This window comes from Tyto alba, unplaced genomic scaffold, assembly GCF_018691265.1.
Source record: "Tyto alba isolate M040663 unplaced genomic scaffold, T.alba_DEE_v4.0 Super-Scaffold_12, whole genome shotgun sequence".
Lineage (NCBI taxonomy): Eukaryota > Metazoa > Chordata > Aves > Strigiformes > Tytonidae > Tyto > Tyto alba.
The window spans coordinates 3,892,468-3,915,188 of record NW_024881274.1 but is presented as its reverse complement, the minus strand read 5'-3'; the positions used below and the strand labels follow the sequence as shown (position 1 = coordinate 3,915,188).

Genomic DNA, 22,721 nt, shown 5'->3' with positions numbered 1-22,721 from the left:
GTGACTCAGAAGTTGTACATCTTTTCTGCTTATGTTGCTAAGATCTCCTTTCTTGCTTGTGCCATGCTTTGCTGTTTCCAGCTGTCCGGTTCACTGGGCTTTTCTTTTGCTGATGGGATTCTGCTTGTTCCTTTTGGTGATGACACTGGTGCTTTTGGTTGGCATTTTCACGCTTTGCTTGCTTGTTGGTTCAGGTGTTTTATATTCTCCAATTAGAGTTTCTTGCTGCTGTGGATCTGGGCAATCAGAGTTCGTAAGTCACAGGCCGTAATTCATAGCCAAAGGACTTGTTCTAAGTATTTGAATGTTTTCCAGGCTATCCCCTTCAGATACCAGTCGATGATGGATCGGATGAGCCTGTTTCTGAAACATCTGACGCTAAGAGCACCCCAACTACGGAAGGTGGGAGCTCTTTGACTTACTGCTTTGAAACCATGATGGATGGGGTCGTGGTAAACCTTGCCAAGAGACTTGCCGTGCCATGTTCTGGTGGGGTTTCTCAGGAGGAGTGTCTGTACTCTTGGAAAAATGCTCTTCTAGTCTCATCATAAGCAATGTATGCCACTCTGCAGAATGAGAAAATGAGCTTTGTAGGTGGAGAGTGGGTTGGAAGGCAAGAAAAGGTGAAGTGTTTATTATAGTTCAGGAAGTTGCTTGTGGTTTGTTTTCTGAAGACACAGTGACTGCAAGGTCCCGTTAGCTCAGCGCAACTGGGAGCAATCCCATGTTGTGTGCTTCCAGGGACAGAAGTTTGCATCACTGTGCTCCCCCAAGATAATGACAGCACATCCTGGTTGCTGTGTTCCCCTTCAGAGTCAGCTGTACCTCATAGCTCTGGTTTTGTCCCCTCTGTATATACATGTTCATTAGTACAGCGTGATTCATGCTGGAACGATGAGATGGGCAGAGTCTATACCTAAAAAAAACCTTTGTGCTGATGTAAAGGTCATATTGGTAGGACCCAGGGCATGTCAGTGCTGCTCCAAAGTGTTATCTGAATGCCCTGTTTGTAGAAAGAATCTAATTCCAAAGTGGTCTAGAGACTTGTTCACTGTTTCAATTAACTGCATTTTTTGTATTCCTCTGGCTGCTTTAATCCCAAGTATCTGTCTCTTGGAGACCTTGGGAAAAGATATTAGTTTGCAAAATTTACCTAAGAGAGAGGTTGACAGAGATGCTGACCAGTTCCAGCCCTGTCTCACTGGAGGTGTAGGCTGACTGATCATCTGTGAAGCGGCTCTGTTCCTGTGTATGCGGCTCAAGAAATCAGTATGTCAAACCTGGCTGGTGCAGAAGGTGGTATTGTCCCTCTTTCCAGTTGGATTGGGACTCTCATGATGAGCAGACATCCCTCTGGTAGGTGGAGCCAGGTATCTGGCTGTCTCAGAGCTGCCCAGAGCGCGACGCAGCCGCAGTGCTCGGCCAGTTTATAAGGTACTTGATGGGAGTTGTTTCCTGCTTCAGACCAGTGATGTCCCCGTGCAGATAGCATGCAGCTCAGGCACCAGTGGTTGTCTTTAGCTGTGCATTCTCAGACAATATTTATGGTAAAACCTTCAACTGCATCAGGAGTACACTGGAGTTGTGTGGTTTGTGTGGCAGAGGGGACAGCTCATGGTGTCCCTGCTGTGTCATGCTTCTTTCTCCCCTTCCACAAGCACTGGCTCAAGGGAGGGAGTCAGGTGCTGTTCTGAGCAAAAAGTTCTTCAGACATGTCCTGGCCTCCACAGGGTTTTGCCACTCAACGGCTATGTGAAAGCTGCGTTGTTTTTCAGATGCCACAGCACCTTTAGTGGAGGAAGGAGACCACGAGGATCAGGGTGGTGTCGAACAGCACGGGGAGATCCCAGAAGGAACCACAGGTGAGGGAGACCAAGGTGCAGTTTCATCTCTTGATGCAGACAGAGCAGAGAGCTGGACTGGTTAGTGCTTAAAAATAACTGCAAAACCTCTCACAGGCGTGCTTAGCTTCTGGTGCGTGCTTCTTTCTTCTCCATGGCCTGCAGTAATAATTCCTAGCTTACAGTTGTCCTCTTTACTTCCCCATCCTGGGAGAAACTTGCAGCCTTTTCTTCTCTCTTTCTCAAATCCACATCTGACAATCTTTCTATCTGGTGTCTCTGTGGTGGCTTTGCCTCCCATCTCCAGGCTAAGTGCTTGCCTGCAGATCCTGGTCATCTCTGCCCCTCTGCCAGCAGCTCTGCTTTGCTGGCAAGGCGAGGTGGTCACCGCAGGACCTTGCTGCTTGTCTCACTGGTGTTCTTGCTCAGTCCAGCCCATGTGGTTGTCTTTGAAGCAGCAGGTGAAAACCAGGCCACTGCAGCAGTTCTGTGGCTGCCGGCATGTTTTAAGGATAATGCAGAGGAAGTGAAGTGGCTAATTCAGCCTGGATGCTCTGTGGGGAATCACTGCACCTGGGCCTGGTTTTTCAGGGAGGGATGGGGGTCTTTCAGAGGCAGAATAAGAAGGGGGTGAGCTGCAGCAGTGCTGTGTGTGTACAAGAGCTCCTGGGAGAGTCAGGTCTGTATGTGAAAAATGAGTACGTGGCCCCTGTGCGGCAGCTGCTGGTGTTCCCTGGAAGCATCAGGCTGGACCTGAGGTAGCAGGTGGAAATGGGCTTCTGCCAATGCCTGAACACTGGAAAAAGCCCACAGCTCGCTCCCTTGGACACCCAAATTGTCTGTCCTGCATCCAGTCCCCAGGCTGCTGGTGGAGCCCTGGGCTGAAACACAGAGTGGCTCATCTGCTAGCAAGGATGTGCAGTCTCTGATTCAAGATCTGACTGTACCAGGGAGTCAGGAAGAAGCAGTGTGTCCTGAACTCTTTGGAAAAAAATGGGGAAAACATAGAAAGTCCTAGTTTGACTGTAGAACTGTGACATGCAAATATAATTGATTGATCCAGTTTGAAAGTAGTCATACAATAAATGGAAAAAATTATTACAGAGACAAATCATCATTGCTGTGAAGAAGAATGTGCTTTTCTAATGTACCAGTATTCCTGAAGCGTCAATTTTATATCAGACTCTGATTTATTGGTGTCAGATAGCCTTGGCAGAGTTCGTTACAGTAAACTGGGTAGTAGACACTAGGAAGGTAGGGCTCAGGTAAGACTCAGACATTTGTGTGAGTGCTGCCAGCAACGTGAACGCGAGGTGGGGCTAGAAGAGGGGATATAAATCCACAAGTTTCCCTGCTCCTTAACAGCCTGTTTTCTGCACCTCTGCCTGAAGGAGCTTGTAATAACCTGCCACCCAGGACGTGCGAGTTGGTGAAACACTCCTCCAGTCTGGGACAGCACAGGCTGAATAAATCTACCTAGATCCATGATTTCCTTTCTGATACTGCCCTGCTCATAAAACAGCAGTGATGGGCAGAATCAGCAGGGAGGTCAATAAATTCTCCAGACACACGCTTAAACTTAATTCTTGTTTTGATCATGTTTTTCCCATTCTTCCTCTGAACTGGGACCAGCTGAAGAGGCGGGCGTAGGAGCCACCCCCAACCTGGAGGACCATGCTGCAGGAGATGCCGCTCAAGGTTAGTGCATCATCTGTCACAGGGGTCCAGTTATTGCTGTCCACACGTGCGGCTGGTTGCTAGTGGCTTGGGAATTTTCTTCTGTAATGCAAATGCTCTGCACTGTACGAGCAGTTGTGCAGTTCTCTCTGTTATACATGCTTTGAATGTTCCAACATACTCATTTCAGGGAACCGCAGCTCTTCATGCACCAAATTTCTCTCTCAGATGGCTGAAGCCGTTGTGATTGTTTGTCCAGTTGCAAAACAGGGCATCCTGCAGGCTAGAAGGGTAATAAACAGAGCCAGGATGGTGCAGTTAGCCAGGAGGAACTGCTCATCATTGAACGGAGTCAGCTGTGGGCCCTGCATTTCACAGATTAAATAAGTGAATTGTTTAATTATTGTGTCTCTTTCTAATGTGAGACATGTCTCAAACCTACTCCCTGATGCCCTGACTTTAACATTAAGGGTGCTTTTTTCTCATCCCAGTCTTAGGGACTGTGGCTGACAAAGCCAGGCACAGTGCGCAGTGAGCTTTTTTAGAGCATTAATTGTGCGTCTGCTCAGACGAACCAAGAAATTATCCGGGGACCTCTTGTCTATCTGGAAAGTCTCTCTTGACTCTGCTCAGTTCAGACTTGTTGAAAAACCTCAGGACAGGATTTTCCCAAAGCACCCAGTGCTAGCTTAATTCTGTGCCCAATGGGGCAGACTTAGGGGTTTCAAGCTCACTTTGATATTGCTGTCTTGCTAGCACTAACACACCATAGCGCTGATTTGGTGCGCTGTTTAAAATCTTAGTTAAACCCCATTTTGTAAGGTAGTTTTCTGCACAGTAGACATAACAAATTCCTCCAGATGTTTTGGGTAGCATCTTTCCTCCTCATAGCTGCATTAGTGGATTTACAGACATCCATGTCTTTTAAAGTAGGTCTTTGCCTTCTCAGCTCAGGGCAGAATTCAGGTCGTCTTAGCTTTCCACACACAGTTGAGCACAGTTACGTGCAGGCTGCTCCCTGCAATTAAGATAAAACCTTTGCTTGCCTGTCCAGTGGTTCTTGGACTAGCAATTCTTCTGTATTTAAAACAGTGTTGCCACTACAAAAAAGAAATTAAGATTGTTAGCAGGAGGAGGGTGAAGTTCTCTCTCCGTCTGCCCTGTTCAGTCTGGTTCTAACTGCTGTTTCTTACCAGGTTTTTAATAAAACTTTTCTGTGCTGTCCTGGAATCTCTCAGCTGTCAGATATGGGGATATATAGCTAGCTGGAGCTCTGATATAACCTATAGATGACATTCCTAGGTTCTTATGTAAATTGCTACTTCTCTGAAAGTGGACTTTTAATAATGTGCTGGTTCCTTTTAATGGTTCTGTTTGGTTCAGAAGAAGATGTGAATATCAATACACACAGAGTCTCAGATATCTTGTTACTAGCTACTGCAATTTTTCATGTTGTGGGATTTGAAAAAATGATCTTTGCAGTGAAGATGGAGCATCTTAAAATGCCTCTGGAGTCTGAGGTGGAGAAGCATCTTCTGATTCACAGTTTGTGCCATGCTGGCATTCTGCTGGCTCTTGACCTTGTGCTGCATGTTTGCCCCAGGACCACTGCAGGGTCCTGGAGTATGGAAGTACAGCTGATGAACTGGCTGTCCACATCTCTGCACCAGCAGTCGTTAATGGTCATGCTGTTTGTTTGCTGAAGAAATGATCTGAGACGGTCTGCCGGCTACTGCATAAGCTCCCTTCAAATCCCTGTGCTTATAAAAGGTGTTTCTTGATGCCACATTTCAAATATTACCTGCCAGTAGGTGCCAATTTAAGGTTTCTTTTAAACCACAGTTTTGGAGGTCTCTGTGTGATAGTTACACATAACCATTATATTCTCTTAAAAGGGGGAAAACAATGATAAAAGACCAAGTCAGTCTTGACTACTTCTTTTCTTGTTTTAATCTTGTTTGTTAATCTAACAAAGCAACAATCAAAATCTCAGTACCATAATGCTCTGATCTAAGCTCTTCAGTTTATCTGATAAGTGCTCAAAAAGACCAAAGGGTATTTGAAGCTGTACGAATTCATAAGATAAGATGCACGTTCTTACTAGGGCAGTTGACTTTAAAGCAGTTACCTATTCTCCATTGCTCAGTGCATCTTTGCTTCAGTTGAATGAATTTTTAACAGAAAAGCTTCAGCTCAACTAGAATATGTGGCTTAACGCAGCAATTTTGGGGAGACACTGTAAAGGTCTGTGTCGTGCATGAGATCAGTTATTGAATAGAATTCTTTCTTTCCCCCACTCCCCCTCCAAAAAAAAATAAATACCTGTATCCCTGTGACCTTAAGTTTTGGGTTTTAAATGTCACATTTTCTACTCTGCCCATAATGATGGCAGCAGTGCTGGAGCTCTGATTAGCCTGACTTAGGTGCACAGTCCAAAATTGCTGTGGCCGTGTGGCTACATTTGCATTTTTGCTTATATTCCTTTCCACTGAGGTTGTCTGCTCCACTGGCTGTTGAAATACGCAGCAGTAAGAGAGGAGACATAAGTGTGCTCTTCCAAGCTCACTAGCAATAGAAATGATCTGGAGAGCAAAGCAGAGATGGTTTAACTCTGAGAGGATGTAACCGGTGCCATGTCTGCATCAACATCTCTTGCAAGGGAGGAGAGGCCTGTAGGGATTTTCTAAATCCGTGAGGGAGAGGAGGGTGTCTGGCCTGTTTTGTTCAGGCCCTTGAGGCAAGAAGAGGTGGTCACTAACTAGCAAACTGATGGTCCAGTGGTGATGTTATATTCGAAAATGGGTGTTTTTCTTGGCTTCTGAAAACCTGTATAGCTAAACCATCTCATAGAGTGTGGGTGTGACAGAAGTTGGTGGTTGGATACCCCAGGCTCCTTCAAGACCAGGTCCAGGAAGGAGTCTGGCCTCCCACATGCTGTGGCTGTCTCTGTTCCTGATTCCCGTGGGGATCAGAGTTTCTTTAAAGGCAAAAGCCACTGTAGAAGTAAGTTGTCTGTTCAGTGGGGCAGCGTGGGATTTACTTTTATCTTCTAAATGGATAGCAGAAATCCTTAGTCTCTCTTCAGCATTACATGACTATCTATTTGACATGCCTGTGCTAATTGTTTGCCCATGCTTCATACCCTGCATCTTCAACTCCAGAGGAGCCAAGCTCTCCAAAGCTACAGCCTGGCCCTCAGGAGCATGTGGGAGATGCCATAAAAAGAGAAAGCCAGCCCACAAAGCAGGTAGCTGGGGTTCTTCAGCAGCCTCTTCTCTCACATGAAACGAAGGCTACAACAGCAGCTCCCACCAGAATTGAGGTCACCATCCCAATACCCCTGGATATGTACCAAGACTCCAGACCGTCTGAAGACGACGATGAGTTGTGGGATCATCGAGGCAGAGAAGGCATTGGTGTGGATCCAGCGTTGGGAACAGAGCTGGGTCGTGATACACGCACTGAGGGGTTGGCAGGAGCAGGTGGCAGAGATGACTCCCATTTCAAAGACGGGCCATCTCCTTTATATACCAGTGCTCCATTAAAAGAAGATGCCAGTGGGCGGGAAATAGATGAGGACCGTGATATTGATGAAACTTCTGAACAGGATTTGCTTTCCCTGGTGGGACAGAATGTTTCACCAGGACCTGAAATGGGCTTGTGTCCAGAATCAGCCATGGAAGGTCAGGAAGAGTATGTCTTTGAAGAAAATAAGTCCAAAGATGTCCTCAGAGACATACCAAGAGAGGCACTTTGTGTTGAAACTGAATCACATAAAGCAGAAGAGGACCAAGAGGGGAGGAGAGAGCCATTGAGGGGGGTAGAAGAGACAGATGTCACCCCATCAAAACCTTCTGAAATCATCTTCCAAAAAGAAGCAAGGGCAGGGGAGGAAGAAGATTCTGGACCCGTGATAGAAAAAGCCAAACTCCCCATTGAGTTAAAAGATGACGTGGAAGACAAAGATACTGCTTTGGAAGAGGCTGTGCCAGATACAGGGGAACGCCACACGCCCAAGAAGAAACCTTGTGCCCACGTTGCAGATAAAGCCGTCAGTCGCGTCCCTCTCCTAAAAGGTGTGTGCAACGTTTGCCTGCCCTGAGCTCACATTGCAGGTGGCTTGCTCACGACAAGGCTGCCTGAACCAGCACTTCAGCTTGCTGCCACCTCTCAAATCCTGCTGCTTGAGAAATGGCCTGGACCTTTGCTGTGAACTGATCTACAAAGTGCTGCTGCTTCTCCCTCCCACTCCTTCCCTCTTTAGTTTAATCCTGGATGTCTTGGCATACTTGCCAGACCCTTATGCTTCGGTTTTGCGTCCCTTGCATGGTGCTGGCGTGTCCCCGATCATGCTTTGTTCACCTGTTTTTGTTTTAATTTCCTTGGATCTGTGGGTTGGGCACCTTAACTCACACCTGGCACCTTCCCAGAGAAGATGAAGACTGGATGGACATTGTTCTGGCATGTTGGAGTGGGGCTAACCCAGCGCACGCTGCAAGCAAGACACATGCCATCTGGTTTGCATGTGTCCACTGTCCGGTCCAATAACCCTTTGTATTGGCTTTCCTAAAGAGGAGGGAGGAGGAAAAAGGCAAGGGAGTTGGCAGGTCTAACCATGGAAGAGGCCCCACATTGGCCCTGTTTCCTGTACTTTTCCCTTAAATATCCACTGCTGACTGCTGTTGGAGTCAAGGTCTGCAACTAGCTGGACCTTTCCCCACTGCAGGACATGTCCAGTGCTCTTCCAAAGCATCCTGCTCCTATCCCAGGTCTGGACGGCGTGTCCCTGCGTGGTCCCACGCGATGGCTGTGTTTGGGGTGTTCTGCAGGAGCTGCCTGTGTGTGTGGAGGCCTGGCTCTTGGGTGCAGCTAACCGAGTGTGCGTCGCTAGGCTAGGCTGGGAGGGCAGTCAGACCCTGGAGCTGTTGTGTTCACGCGGCAATCTCAGTCTTAGCTATCTTGGGTGAAGGTCTGAGTTCACCACTGAACCAACAGAGCAGCTCTTAGACCCTTTCTTTCTCCAAGAACTATTTTCCTCCTTCACTGTGGGTTAGGGGGATGTCACTAGGGGCCCTGCTCAGTGGCCAGATGCAGGTATTGCAGTGAGTTGTGTTAAACTGGGGCAGCAGGACACACGTTGAAACCCGATGGTGTCTCACCGTGTTCTACCTCAGCTCTGGCTGTTCAAGGCCTAGCCTGGGTGAAACTTTACCTTTCACCCCAGTGCCACATCCCAAAAGCTGGCCTGGCTGCTTCCATTAGGCTGGAAATGCTGCTCTGGTTTGCAGCAGAGAGAGAATGCTCTTCGCTGCACAGGGTTCATGAAGAAATTGTTGATGTAGCTTTTTCCATTGGAGCTAAAGCTCATAACATATTTCTTGTTGTTCACTACCTAATAAGACATTGGGAAGCTTTGCATATGTGCTGCAGGGCATTGGCATGGCTTGCTACCGCTCGCATCGGAGCCTGAAAATGGTGGTGTGTTGGGGATGCATTGCCCAGAGTCAAGCCCTTTCTGATTAAATAGGATAAATTTCTTTAATTATTTAATGGTCTTTTCCTTCCAAGACAGAGATACTTTGTGGCTGTTCAGTTCCAGCCATGTTCCAGTCCACAGAATCACTGAATTTGGGAAGGGTAGTGCATCCAGCAGATCTGGGAGTGGCTGCTGGGGTGGGTCAGTTCTGGTTTAACGTTTTTCATGTTACTGGGAAAGGGCTGACCCCCCCCGGACAATCTTCCAGAGTACTGGGGACAACACCAGCAGTTTTTCTTCCAAGATTAGGGAGGAATTAGCTGAAGACAGGGAAAAGGGGCTTTGCTATGAGTGCCTTATAATACAAACATTACTTCCTCCCTGTTTCTAATCCCCTAATTAGCCATATTGCAGTCTGTGGTGCTTGTAGACTAATGGGACGAAACACTGAAATATTGTCAGAGCCGCTGTAAGCTTGATACGATCAAGTAGGACAACAGCTAAAACCTTAAGACCCTGCAGGGTCTGACCCAGATCGAAGGCGCGCTGTCTGCTGGGGAGGCAGAAAGCAGTGTGTCAGGAGAGATGGGAATTAACGGCAGCCAGGTATAAAAAATGCTTTGCAAAGCTAACACACAGAACAACAACTTAAAATGGGATCATGGGCAACCTGGTGCTGCTAGGATTGGGGCATCCTTCAGTTTTAGTCTTTGTTTATATGATTGTTAGAACCAAGGGGTGTTTTAAAGTGGGAGACTCATGTTTAGGGTTCAAGAGAACTGTTCTGTCCTAAACTGAACAGATGCTACTGGAACTGAGTGTAAATCTGGGCAAAATGGTCTCATACAGACCTTGTTGCGTGTGTCTGATGTTCCAGTGATGACTAATACACTCTTGCCTGTGGATAATCTGTTAACTCAGAAAGAATGTGTTTACGATGTGGAAGTTTTTCTGCAAGAAATGAGTGACTTTGTAATATTTCTAAGAATAGTATTTAATTTAAAGGAGAGCAGGAACATGGAACACCCACCCGGCATGCATGTTGCTGTAGCGCAGGCATTATCTCTAGAGAATTTACTCACCAGTCCCAAGAAGTGTAACTGGCTGTGTTTCCATTTGTTAGGTCGTATTAACAGCAAAGACAAGGAAGGGACTGAAGCTGAGGAAAAGAAACCAAAGGTAAGCTGAAAAAGAAAACCAGAGGTGACTTCAACCCACGAAGTGCTGTGCGTGTTCCTGATTCCTTCTGCCGCTCTCCTGGGCTGTGGTTTTGCCTCTTAGGAAACCTTGCCATTACCTTCCATCCTCCTGCCTGTCTTTCAAGAGTGTTTTTATTTTTTCTTTCCTCACCCTGGTTTGGATGGTGCAATCCATGATGATCTTTGAGGGCGAGGAAGCTATCCAAATCTAGAACAAAAATGTGGCTCATTGGGGTTGTGTGGGTGGTTAGAGAAGCCATTTTCTCAGCCCAAGACTGGAAAGCAGACAGCAAGCTTTGCTGGGGCAAACCAGTCCAAAACAAATTCAAAACTGTGTTGGGCCATACTGGGGACAAGCAATGTAACAATGAAAAGAGCAAGATGTGTAATTAAAAAATTAAATTAAATAATCTGGGCCTTGCAGATGCTGTGTTCTGGATGAGGCACAGAATTTAATAGTGGGTAAATTCCAGAAGTTTAAAGACATCTGTCACACTGCTAATTTGGAGGAGGTTTAGTTCAGCTGGCCATTAGCCTGGCTAGTGCCTGGGTGAGATAATGGGTAAGTTGATGCACAATTTAGTGGATGAAGAATTAAAGGTGAGGAATATAGTTATTTTCAAACAATGTGAAAGGTCTTTCTCTAGGGAGGTTTGGCAGGTTGTATCAGGCTAGGCATTTGACACAATACCAAGCAATCATCTTGATAAAAATCAGTGACCCATTATTGACGAAGCAGGTATAATGGGGTTGAGAGACCTGGGAGCAGTCATCTGCCTCTCCCAGAAATGCTGACAGTGCTGTACCTGCAGCATTTTTGCCAGTGGAGTACAGAGAGAGTGCGGGACTACAGAGAGCAGTTCAGATGGTAAAATGTACCACTGGTGGGGAGGGGGTTGGCTAGGGCAGGCTGTCCTGGGGTGAGGCTTTCCCCAGAAAGGGGTTTGGGTGTTGCTGCACCCTGTGGGAGGAATAGAGCTGAGGTATCCCGTACTTGCTGGTGCAGCCGTGGGGCCCCGGCAGTGCCCTGGGCCCCGCAGCTCTTGCCCAGCTGTGTGCTGCAGGGAAAGGGCAGTCCCAACCATCGCCTATCCCACAACCAGTTCTGTATTGCACTTTCTAATCCTGTTTAATGTTGGTGATCCCCTTTTGTTTCCCTCCCATACTGAATTTTTTTTTGTTCCGATTTTATTTTGTTTCCATGTTTAAGAAATCCTCATCTTCCACTGCCAAACCCCTAGGCGATAGACCCTCCATTCCCCCCCAGCGACACACCTCCTCTAGCACAACCCCTTCGAAAACACCCTTCAGCCCTGCTTCCACCTCTAAAAGAGTCTCTTCTGTCACATCCCGACCTGCCAGTACAGGAACACAAGAAACAAAAGCCAAGGTAAGGAAATGGGATGTGAGAGAGGCAAAGCTGCTTTGGGACATACCTTAAGGCATTCCTGACAGGTCTGACCCTGCTTGGCTGGGCAGTCTCTCCATGCCCCATCCAGTGGAGAGGGTGGGATGTGCTTCCCCTTCATCTTCCAGTGGCCGTGGCCAGACTCGGCGCCAGTTTTGGTGTTTGAAGCAACTGGGTCCGTCTCGCCAGCACGTAAGGCCCCGTGCTCTGCATTACAGCAAAAATCTCATTGCTGTAGGGTGTTACCTGGTCTCCCTGAGTCATTTCCAGGTCCCTTTATGCTTTTTAGTGCTCTTCTTTGCTTTGCAGCTCTATGCTGTGTTTTATGGGTGAGTTGGCTGTAAACAGCAGATGTATTTGAAATGTGCCAGAGCCAGATCTGCCAGGTGCTACACACAGAGAATAGGAAATGCACACACATCCGTGGCTTATTCTGCAATGTGAAAAGTAGCTTGGAGTTTCCCTTTGTGGTGTTCAGTCATACAAATACACCTGTGGTGAGGGAAAGAGCAGAGATTGCAGGTCTCAGGCAGTGGGTATGGTCTTACCATGACTGGGATTACAATGGCTCTGCCTTGGTTCCCTGCTGCCTTGGGACCAGTCAGCTTGTAAATTGTCATCTGTATGTTTTTCACAAGGTTTTGTATACAGACCAGCATTAGAAAGCAATAGATTTGGGGGGGCTTTTCTGCAGGATCAGAAGACAATAAGTAGCATATTGCTATTTACATGCCTTCACAGATGATGTACCTTTTACAGCAGTGTGTTGCAGATGGGGATAAAAGAGGTGCTTCTCTGTGTTTGGAGTCTGGCACTGTACTCCTAAATGGAGCCTCTGGTCTAGTCAATGGATTTATCTTCTGTACAAGATCTTAGCAGAACAGGGGAAGCAAAATGATGAAGTTTAGAGAACAGACAGAAGAGTTGAACGTACTTTTTAACCAAGCCTGAGTGTGCGGTGACAAGTGATGGGAGACAGGCTCTGAACAGGCACATTGCAGGTGCCTGCATGTGGGGAAACCCGCGGGGGCTCCTGCGGGCTGCCAGGGTAGGAAGCAGCAGGGTCTCGTGTGGCTCTGATCCATGAGGGGTGAGAGCCCATCCCCAGGCAGATCCCCCCTGCATCAGCCTTTCCCCCTTGCACCCCCAGGGCCCGGAGATGAGAGGTGGCACGAAGACGGCCACGCCGCGGTCTGCAGCCGGGCAGGCTCAGAGGAACTCCACCAATGCCACGCGCATCCCAGCAAAGACACCCACAGCCCCCAAGACACCCCCCAGCTCCGGTAAGCGATGGCGAGAGCGGCGTGCTGCTGCCTTCCCCCGGTGTCTCTGCTGTGGTGGTGCTCCCAGGCTCTCCGTGCTGCCGTGCGGGGGTGGTGAACAAACGTGCCCCCGTGCAGCCGGGGGGGGTCACACACAGTGCTAGGCAAGGGCATGGCCAGCGTGCCGAGGTCTGCCTGGTGACCCAGAGTGGCTCAGCCTCGTCCCGGGGCTGTGGGTGCAGAGCTGGGGGCGGCTCCTCTGAAATGAGCCCTTCTGCGTGCTGCTCGATCTGCTCTGCTCACATAGCTGCCAGGGTGTAGGAGAGGGCAGTTGCTTTATCCCTTTGAGATTTCCTCTAACTTGGAAGATTTAAGCCGATCCGTTTTTTTAATACATCTATTCCTTTTCTCTTGACAATATTTCACAAAGACCAGGGGCAAGAAGATCAATTCTTCGATTTGCAGGAGTGGAGATTAGTCCATTATTCTCAGAGAAGAAAACCCCAGAAAACATCAGGCATTGTGAATTTCCATTAAAACGGTGCATTTCACTGAATATATATGTTTTTCATACTTAACTCGTGCTGCATAAAATCTCAAATTAATTAAATTTCCGGCTTTATTATGTTTAAGCATCTTTCTCATTCATTAAACAGGCAGAAAGGAGCAGAAAAAACCACCTCCTGCAGCAGCAAAGTCTGAGAAAGGTGATGTTCCAGGGTTTTCTTTTTTTCTTCCATTTCTTTTCAAACTGGGGACAGTTCTAAGCTGCTCAGTGGTCAGGCTTATTTAATTACACAAAATAATTTTGTAAAAATGCTTCCAAGTTTCTAATAGAAAAGTGGTTTTGTTTGAGTGTCTTTTGTCTGCAATTTGTCATGCATGCTAATGTCACGCTTGGATGGGGAGTCTTACCAGTGATCCAGACAATGAAGACCATCTTCGTTCTGAGATACTAGGAAATTGCCTTTAATCCCAGTTTTTGCTTCAAAATGAAGTAGAAGAAAGGGCACCCACCTCCCTCCTGCTCTGATGGTCTGCGCTAGAAGGAGCGGGTGGGCCCTGGGGCCAGGCAGATCAACCCCATAAAGCCAGGCAGTGAGTGGGGAAGGGGTTGCCGACCCAGATTGCTTATCCTGAGCTTGCCTCCCTCTGTCTGCAAACTTCAGGTGAGCAGCCAAAGTCTGGAGACAGAAGCGGTTACAGCAGTCCCGGCTCCCCCGGGACTCCAGGCAGCCGTTCCCGCACCCCCTCTCTGCCCACCCCACCAGCCAGGGAGCCCAAGAAGGTAGCAGTGGTTCGCACACCACCGAAATCTCCTGCGTCTGCCAAGAGCCGCATCCAGCCGTCGGCCGCACCCATGCCTGATCTGAAAAATGTGAAGTCCAAAATTGGCTCAACTGAAAACCTGAAGCACCAGCCCGGAGGCGGCAAGGTAAATGTGGACTCTGCTCTCCAGGGGCCTGTCTGTAGGGACAGCGGGTGCTCGGCGCTGCATCTGGGAGGGGAGAGCCCTCCCTGGAGCAGCAGCAGCCCGGCTGGGCCAGAGATACATCCGTGGGCAGCCATGCTTCAGCTGATCCTCCAGCCTGAGTCCGATTTTAAAGATCTTTGTGTCGATTGGGTTGGGTGCTTGTCCTGAAATCGGTTGCCTGGCTTCAGTGCGGTGCAGCTGTCCCGCAGAGAGGACTGCAGAGAGCTCGTGTTGTGGCTTTTGTGGAGTGGCACGGCAACGTATGGACCGGCTGCCAGGGGAATGACATTCCCTCGTGGTGTCCGGTTAGGGAGAGCAAACCGTGACCTGCAGCCCTAAAGAGTCGCAGGAGCAAGGTTGTGTTTCTGAACCCTGTTCTGTGTGATCTGGAGCAGTCCTTTCAATGCTGCCTCTGTTTCTTTATTAGTGACCAGGCAGGATGGTCTCCTCCCTGTGAGGGTCCCAGACCCAACTCGTTTTTCAGAACATTGTGATTGTGGGTCCAACCCTGTTGGCAAGGTGTGTGCTGTGATCAGGTGCTCTCTTGCTACACAATGCAGTGCGGCACAGCCAGAACTGATGGAACTATTATCTTTTCAACTGCTAGTACTTTTCATTCCCAGAGAGGCTGTTTCACAAGCAGCAAAGTGAACTCTGTGCTCCAAGTGCTTGGGAACGAGGGTCTTGTTAAATTTTGCGAGCCCAGCGGAGGAGAGTTTGGGTGAGGGAACGGTGTGAGCTAATTCATCCATGTAGCCCCAAGAGCAGCAGTGTGTGGTTACACAGCTCCAGCTGTGCTGTTAGCTGCTCAGCACCCATCCAAGCCTCTCTGCACTGCTCCTGGATGTGTCTTGAGGCTTTTATACAATCCTCCTTGCTGCCTGGGTGGAGACATGAAAGCACCTTGTTCCCCTGACTGGTGAAGGCGCGGTGGTTCCTATACAGATGTTAAATGGCAGAACTGCACATCTGGTGGCCGGTGCAGTCAGGAGTCCCCGTGTGCTTGTGCTTGCCTGCCCTGGGGGGAACGCTGCCTTGCAGACCTTGCTCTGCAGCTGCTAACGCAGCAGAGCTGTAACAAACCTTCCCTGAGTGCAGTGCATGCCATTTTGTGCAACTAGGTAACTCCATGGCTCTGAATGTTTGACTCTGGCATGAGGGGGGAGCCTTTGAGATGGCTCCTCTTCACCATCTTAAATAGCAGCATGCTCTTGCATTTCCTTACGTGCATTTTTCGCCGTGGCTGGCGATTTACTGGACAATGCACATTTTGCTTTGTACTACAGTCCAGGGGGGCTCTGGAGCCTGGGCAGGGCTGCTCGGGCCATTGATCGTGAGCAGAGCAGCACGTGTCCTCCCAGCTGCCCGTGTCCGGGGGCCTCAGCCCTCCCACCCGCTTAGCACAAGGCGTAAGTTTTTCCTGCTGCCCCCACAAAACGCTGCTCTTCAGGGATTTTTAGAAGGAACCCTTCCATTTACTGTAAATTGGTTAAATTGTTTGCTCGTTTTTTTTTTTTTTTTTTAATCCAGCTTTTACGAGTTTTTTTTTTTTTCTCTGTCTGCTTCTCTGTTAGACAACATGTTTATTGTTGTCACTGAAAGAGTAAGAACAGCTGAATTTGGGACAATTCATTGCTCTTTGCAGGGGAGAATGGCTGGATGCTCTGATGGGGATTTTGTAGGACACGAGGCTGCTCTTAGCAGAACAGTTTCAGTTGGAGCAGAAGGGGCTGATCCAACGAGTTTGATTTTAGGATGGCCAGAAGATGGGTCTGAAGCCTGCTCTCTGTGCAGATTTCAGACCCACAGCCTAGGGGGAAACAAAGGGCACACAAGCCAGGGGTCAGCCAGGCTACATTTCTTCCAGTATTTCTGCATTGTCCGAGCACTTTTGTTGTTGCTGGATCACTGAATACTGCTCTGGCAAAGCCTGGTCTAGCAGAACTGGGTCCTGATTTGCAGGATTAGTTGATGTGAACTTGGAAAATGATGCTGAAGGCGCGTGTTGGCCTTGGTGCTTCTTGTGCTAAAGACCCAGGGTATAGCGAGGAGCGATCCTTGCAGCAGCAGGCCAGGGACACGCTGAAATGGAGGGCAGGGTTGCCTGCTCAGCCAGCTTTGTGGATGTTGTCATCCAGGGACTGCACGTGCAGCACGATGTGATGCTGCTCTCTTGCAGGACGTCTCCTTCCCTCTCGTGAGGGTTGTGCTTCAGACAGGCTTTCTCCTGAGGGAGCACAGGCCTGCGTGCCTGCTGGATTTTACCTGCGTTTACCTCTGGTTTATACTTGAGTAGGTTGTAAAGCCACTCCAGTCCACGTAGGGGAAGGAGCAGGGACTGTCTTAATCTTTGTATTGTCTGGAATAGCCGCTCCTATGCGTGGGGTCACTCCAGCATAGCTGCCCTTTTAAAACCCAAATAGGCAAAACAAGCCCTAAATGGAAACAGCTTCATTGGTACAAAAAAAATCTGTGTGTGGTGGAGAGGGCAGGCAGGCTGCAGGACTGCGGGGTGACGTTGGCATGGTATGTGGTTCCCCTGTGGCACCAAGCCATTTCCAGCCTCTCTCCCACCCGAGGTGACGTTAGGAATATGCAGCAGAGCTGCTGCCTTCGGGGTGGTCTGTGCCACCCCTTTCATCTCGTCTGCGCAGGAGTTGAGAGAACTGTGGGCATGGGACTGCAGCCCTGGCAGCATTTGTTTTTTCTTGTTGTAACTGTAGAGGGAGTTTGAGCCCTGCACTGCTCTCCAGCCTGCTGCCCCAGCCAGCTGCACCCCTTTGCCCAGTTTGCTCAGGCTGCTGAAAGTGAGGGCACATGTATCTGTCCTAGAGAGGAGGCATGCTGCCTGGCATGGGAGATGGGGCTGAGCAGGCATTTTTTCTCTCAGCTCCATCTTTCCTCCTTCTGAATCTGAGCACTGGTGCCTTCCAGCATGTTTGCTGCCCAGCAAGTTCCCCGTTTTGTTCAGTGAAAGAAAACGGGGTGAGCTGGCTTGCTTGCTAGTGTTTCTGGCTTGGAAACCAGGGCTGCCTTGCTAGCCAGACGTATCCACTCTCTAGCTATAACTTGCCCACTTCCATCTTCAGTTTCCAACCCATGAGCAGACAAATCTATGCAGCAAGCCAGAGATTCTCCTTTGCTCTTGGCACTGGAAGACAGGTTCCTGGTTTTAGTGATATAACGCATGGTCAAGCTGCAGATGGTCATGTTGTTTCTCACACTCTTTTCTGGCTACCAAAGGTGCAGATTATTAATAAGAAGCTGGACTTTAGCAGCGTTCAATCCAGGTGTGGCTCAAAGGATAATATCAAACACATCCCAGGAGGAGGCAGTGTGAGTACCTTCACACTTTCAATGCACTATAATAGTTCTTATAATAAGTGGCATGTTGTATACACTAAACTGCCAATGCTATCTGCAGCGACCCTGCCGTCAGATAGCTATTGGTGACGTGCAATGACTCTTTTCTGGCTACCAAAGGTGCAGATTGTTAATAAGAAGTTGGACTTTAGCAGCGTTCAATCCAGGTGTGGCTCAAAGGATAATATCAAACACATCCCGGGAGGAGGCAGTGTGAGTACCTTCACACTTTGAATGCACTGTAATAACCCTTATTATTAGTGGCATGTTGTATACACTAAATCGCCAATGCTATCTGCAGCGACCCTGCCGTCAGATAGCGATTGGTGACGTGCTGTCATTTAACCCCATTAACCCAAAAGACATGGTTAGAAGGTCCCTAACAAGTCCTGTACGTGCCTGACATGGACAGAACTAACTGACCCGTGTAGAAACCATGTCTGTAACAAAACATCCTGTTAATTTGAAGGTTTTACACTACCTGGAAGGCTTAATGCCTCATTGTCTGCAGGATGGGTGGCCTCTAGCAGACAGTGACGTAGTTGCTGATGCAGTAGATGGATAGATTTATAAGCAAATGCAGTCCTCGTTGCTTAACCTACTGCTAAATTGGACATGACTCTGCACAGCATGTGAAAGAGCAGGTTCCCGCTCACTCCTACCAGGCAAGTATATGATCCATGCAAATATTAAGCTTCTCCTTGCTAATGAATGTCTGGCAGTGCCCATGGAGGCTGAGCCTAAAGTAATATTGAGCTAATGGATTTCAACGCTGGCATTTCCAGCCGTTCCCAGATAAATAGCCGGGCTCAGCTTTCAGTAAACTGTGACAGAAACCTGGAGAAACTCCACAGAGGTTGGTGGATTTACACCAGTCTCTCCGGAGACAGAGTTTGGGTCCAGGAAGGATGATGGACCGAGGAAGGCGCATCACTGAGACCCCAAACATTGCCACCCAGGGTCTGTGGTTGCCTGATCTGTGACCATCTGAGGAAGCAATCTGGTGCTTCTCAGATGTTCTCGATGGATTTTCTTTGTGTTGTTTTCCATCTCTGTGGATGCCCTCCCTGAGAAACTGAGCATTGCGGAGGGCGTGGCGCTTAAGCATTGGGACCTAACTGGGTTTGCAACCTCCGTCTTAAATTTGATGTCATTCTGCATTTATTTAACGGGCCAGAGGAGCTGCTTTGCGGAGGTCAGACCTCTGTGAAGCAGGTTCCGTGCTTGTTCTGCTCTTTCTTGCCCCAGGGTCCTGCACTGGCTGGACTCCTGGTGCGTGGTGGACCACTTATTACGCCAGGAGTTAGTGTTCGTCACGAATCATCTGTGCTGTGGCTGGAAATTAGCTTCAGCACAAGGTGGTGAGCTCATCCTTTTCTCCATGGAGAGCTCACACCATGGGCAAGCATTTGCAGCTGCAGTGGCTGCACAGGGTTCAGAATTACCTGGATTTTTGGCTGGAGGTTGTCATCCCTCCCCAGGCTCTGCCAGCAGTGAAAATCGTGTGATCACTGCCTGGCTGCATTGACACAGAAAGCAGCAGCTTAGCTCTGGGTGCGGGCACTCGGAGCAAAGCCATGTGCTGACGTGGCCAGAGCGTGGCTGCGCAGGCTGCCCTGGCAGCAGAGCCGTGCCTTGGGGCTCCCCTGATAGAGGGGCAACAAGAGACCACCGCAGTTCGATGGCCATTATGTCTTAATCCTCCACGATGCTGTCAGCAGTGACTGCCTGCCCAGCCCTTGCTGCTTCAAGAGGAATGAACTGTTGCTACAGTAACCTGGGGTTGGTATCTTTTTTTCTTTTTTTTTTTTTCTTTTTTTTTTTTTTTTTTTTCTTTCCCCCAAGCCAGTGGATGCTCTGACAAAGTGATGCATTAGGCAAAAGCTGACCTAAGCATCGCTGATGCTGAGAGGTGGGATCCCCAGGTCTCTGGCACTGGTTTCCCAGGCAAGCAACTCAGTGCCCCTTTTCCTTTCTTGCTGGAATGGGGAGGACCCTTCTCTGCTCCCCCACAGGATGGTAAGGGTTAATGGAGTCCTGTCTGTAAAAAAAATGGGAACTGGAATGAGAGCAGAAAGTGTTTCAATTGCCGATTGCTTGCTCTGGAAATGGGAGCTTGTTCAGTCCCAGGCCCCAACGGTGCCTGAATTGCTCACAGGCCCTTTGGGGTCACGGCTGGGATTAGAAAGGCACCAGCTCTCCTTTTGGAGTCTGTTTCCTGCCTTCCGACTGAATCTAGCTCTCTTCCTGCCCAGTGCATTAAACGTGTGGTCTTCCCCCAACGCTGTCTTCATGTCTGTGTCTGCCATGTGCTCCCAGACCCCAGGGTTGTTTTTCTCCCCTCTCTCTGTCTCCACTCTCTGTCAAATGTGCCTCTTGGTATGTGTGAGCATTGGAGACAAGGCAGGCCCGTGTGCACGGTGCTCTGGCTCCGGGACGGCGGCACCGAGCCTCTGTTCCCCCCCTCTTTTTCCTGGCTGTGTGATGGAGGGGGAGAGTGTTTCTCTGTGGTGTGCACAACCACGGTCCAGCACCTGGCTCTGAGGGTGATGGGGCCAACGTGAGAGCTGAAGGTTGCACCTTCACCCCAGGGCTTTTGAGTCAGCACAGGGTGCTCAGGTGCGATGCAGAGCAGTGCCTACGGTGAATCCTTTGTGCTGCTTCTCAGCCGTGTTGGTCCGCAGGTTGCCTGGCTGCTTGGAGAGGAGTCAGCTCCTCTGCAAAGGTCCCTTTGGTGTTAGCACATCCTTCCTGAGACCTGGGAGAGCAGCACGCCCACCGTGGTGCTTGGTGAAAACACGGAGAGCAGCGTACCCTCCCCTTGAAACCCAGGCTATTCCTGAGAGCCAGACGCTTCCCAGCGAGTAGGAACCAACCTTGAGGCGTTGGTGACCCAGTTTCTCCTGCGCAGCCCCACTGACTACACCGACAGCTGATTCACGCAGAGGCATGAGTCCAAAACCAGGGTCCAAGGTCACCTCTGGGGGCATGGGAATGTTTCCTCCCCCCTTTGTCTCCCGATCCCGATTTCTCTGGTGTGTATGTGCTGTGGTTTGCCATCCCTGACACGCCTGGTGGTCCCAGACCTCTCCAGTCGTTGGTGTTTTCCAGTGTGGTGTTTAACCTCTAACGTAACCACTAAACAGCTCCACGTTAACCGTTCCTCGTGTGTGCGTCCCGTGTGACCCAGCTGTCCGAGCCCAGGAGGCCGCCGGCCCCACGCCCGGGCAGCCCCAGCGCCGTGGCCGCTCTTTGAATGGGGCGGCTCGGGTGGCGTTGCTGGAGCCCACGTTCAGAGATAGAACGGGTGAAACAAGTCAAAACCAGAGCATAATATCACAAGATACCGCTGTGGTTCAGTATATTATAACTGCCGTTTTAATTTGTATTATGTGTACTCCTGCCAGATATTTAGACTTTGCTTTGCTTTTTTTTAACCCTTATTTCCGTTACAGCATTTTTCAGAAATGCATATTTTGGTCACTCTTTTAAAAGTTCTGTGCACATTGATCATTTCTGTTCTTTCAGTTTTTGTGGACATAAGCTTTATGTTTTACACCAGAAAAGGTATTTATTTTTTACGTTTTCTCTCTGGTATATCTCCTTCTTTCGGATGATGTGTATGCAAATCTTAATTAATTACCACTCCACTTTCTCTCTCACTTAAGCACTTTAAATTTGCCTCTACTTCCCCCCCTCTGTGGAGAGGTGATCTTGTGCATGCTGACATGTTAAGAGAGGCTACTGCACACGGGCATTAATGATCTCCCATTTCCGATGACAGTTTCTTTTGTATTATTAATCTTACTGGGGTTTAAGCTGTCCTTTCCCTTGATCAGGTGCCGGTGTGTGTTGTGCCTCCCCCTCCCCAGCTTGCCCGCCGTGGCAATAAGCTCACTGCCCTTTCCTTTCTCGTACGGACAGGTTCAAATCGTTTACAAGCCAGTCGACCTGAGCCATGTGACATCCAAATGTGGTTCCCTGGGCAACATCCATCACAAACCAGGTACCCTCTGACCCTGCAGCACCGGGTGCTGGTCCCTGGGAGCTCGCAGGCTGCGTCGTGATGTGTCCCTGGAGAGGGGGAGAGGGTTGGGGTGCTGCAGGGGTGTGGGGAGGGATGTGGAACAGTGACCGGAGCACCAGTGAGCCCTGGGGTGCTGGACACTGTTCCCAGCTCTGTCACTGCCAGATCCTCTCCAATCTGCCTGACCACTCGCTGGTAGGGGGAGGGATCTGGTGTCTGTGCTAACACGCCACTGTAAATGGGAAATATTTAGGAATAAACGGGGGGGGATTGCTGGTGTTTAGGGGAGCAAGGTTAGCTCCCTGCCCTCGGTTCTGTAAAACACTGGGGCGTCTTGTCAGCTCTGCACAGCAATCCTTTGGAAAGTCTCTTTACCCTGCTGCCCGTTTACCCTGGCTCCTGGCTTTCCCAGATCACCACGGGGTCCCTCTTGCTGCTGGTTCCCGGGTCCTCACCCTCTGCTCAGCCCCACAGTGCTTTGGTTGAGCCGCCTCGGAGCGGCGGCTCAGATCTCAGCGTTGTCTCTCCAGCCTGCCCTGGCCTGGCGCAGGAGCTAACCCAGCTCGTGCTCTTCTCTTCCAGGCGGTGGCCAGGTGGAGGTGAAATCCGAGAAACTGGACTTCAAAGATAAGGTGCAATCAAAAATCGGGTCCTTAGATAACATCAGCCACGTCCCTGGAGGAGGAAATAAAAAGGTAAAGGGGCACTGGGTCGAGAACAGGCAGGCTGTTCTGCTGCCTGAGAGCAGGCGTGCAAGCAAAGAGCGGTTGGAGCCTGGACTCGGGGAAGGTCCCGCTCACCCAGCTCACCTTCAGAGCAGGCGCCCTCTCCTCTCCGCCTGCCAGGCAGCACTTCTTCCCCGGTGCTTGGAACGATTTGCTGCCCGTGGTCTGTGTGCACTTGTCCTTCGGAGGACAGCAAGCCCAGGGCCGGGCTGCTCCGCCGCTGCCCCAGCAGGCAGCTTGCCTTCCTGCTGGCAGGCAGAACCCAGGGC

At 49.5% G+C, this 22,721-nt stretch overlaps 1 protein-coding gene across 17 annotated transcripts in view; it reads left to right on the top strand.

Moving 5' to 3' along the window:
- MAPT (microtubule associated protein tau) overlaps positions 1–22,721 on the top strand; it is a 52,911-nt gene that overhangs the window by 24,921 nt on the left and 5,269 nt on the right. For 3 of the 17 annotated variants that reach the window (XM_042787155.1, XM_042787156.1, XM_042787157.1), the window contains 13 exons: positions 316–402; positions 1,776–1,862; positions 3,474–3,539; positions 6,680–7,594; positions 10,118–10,173; positions 11,404–11,583; positions 12,752–12,884; positions 13,520–13,570; positions 14,033–14,298; positions 17,581–17,673; positions 17,821–17,913; positions 21,625–21,706; positions 22,310–22,422. In XM_042787155.1, the coding sequence (XP_042643089.1) occupies positions 316–402; positions 1,776–1,862; positions 3,474–3,539; positions 6,680–7,594; positions 10,118–10,173; positions 11,404–11,583; positions 12,752–12,884; positions 13,520–13,570; positions 14,033–14,298; positions 17,581–17,673; positions 17,821–17,913; positions 21,625–21,706; positions 22,310–22,422 (2,222 nt within the window). The other 14 variants (XM_042787159.1, XM_042787160.1, XM_042787164.1 and 11 more) reach the window with 13 other exon arrangements.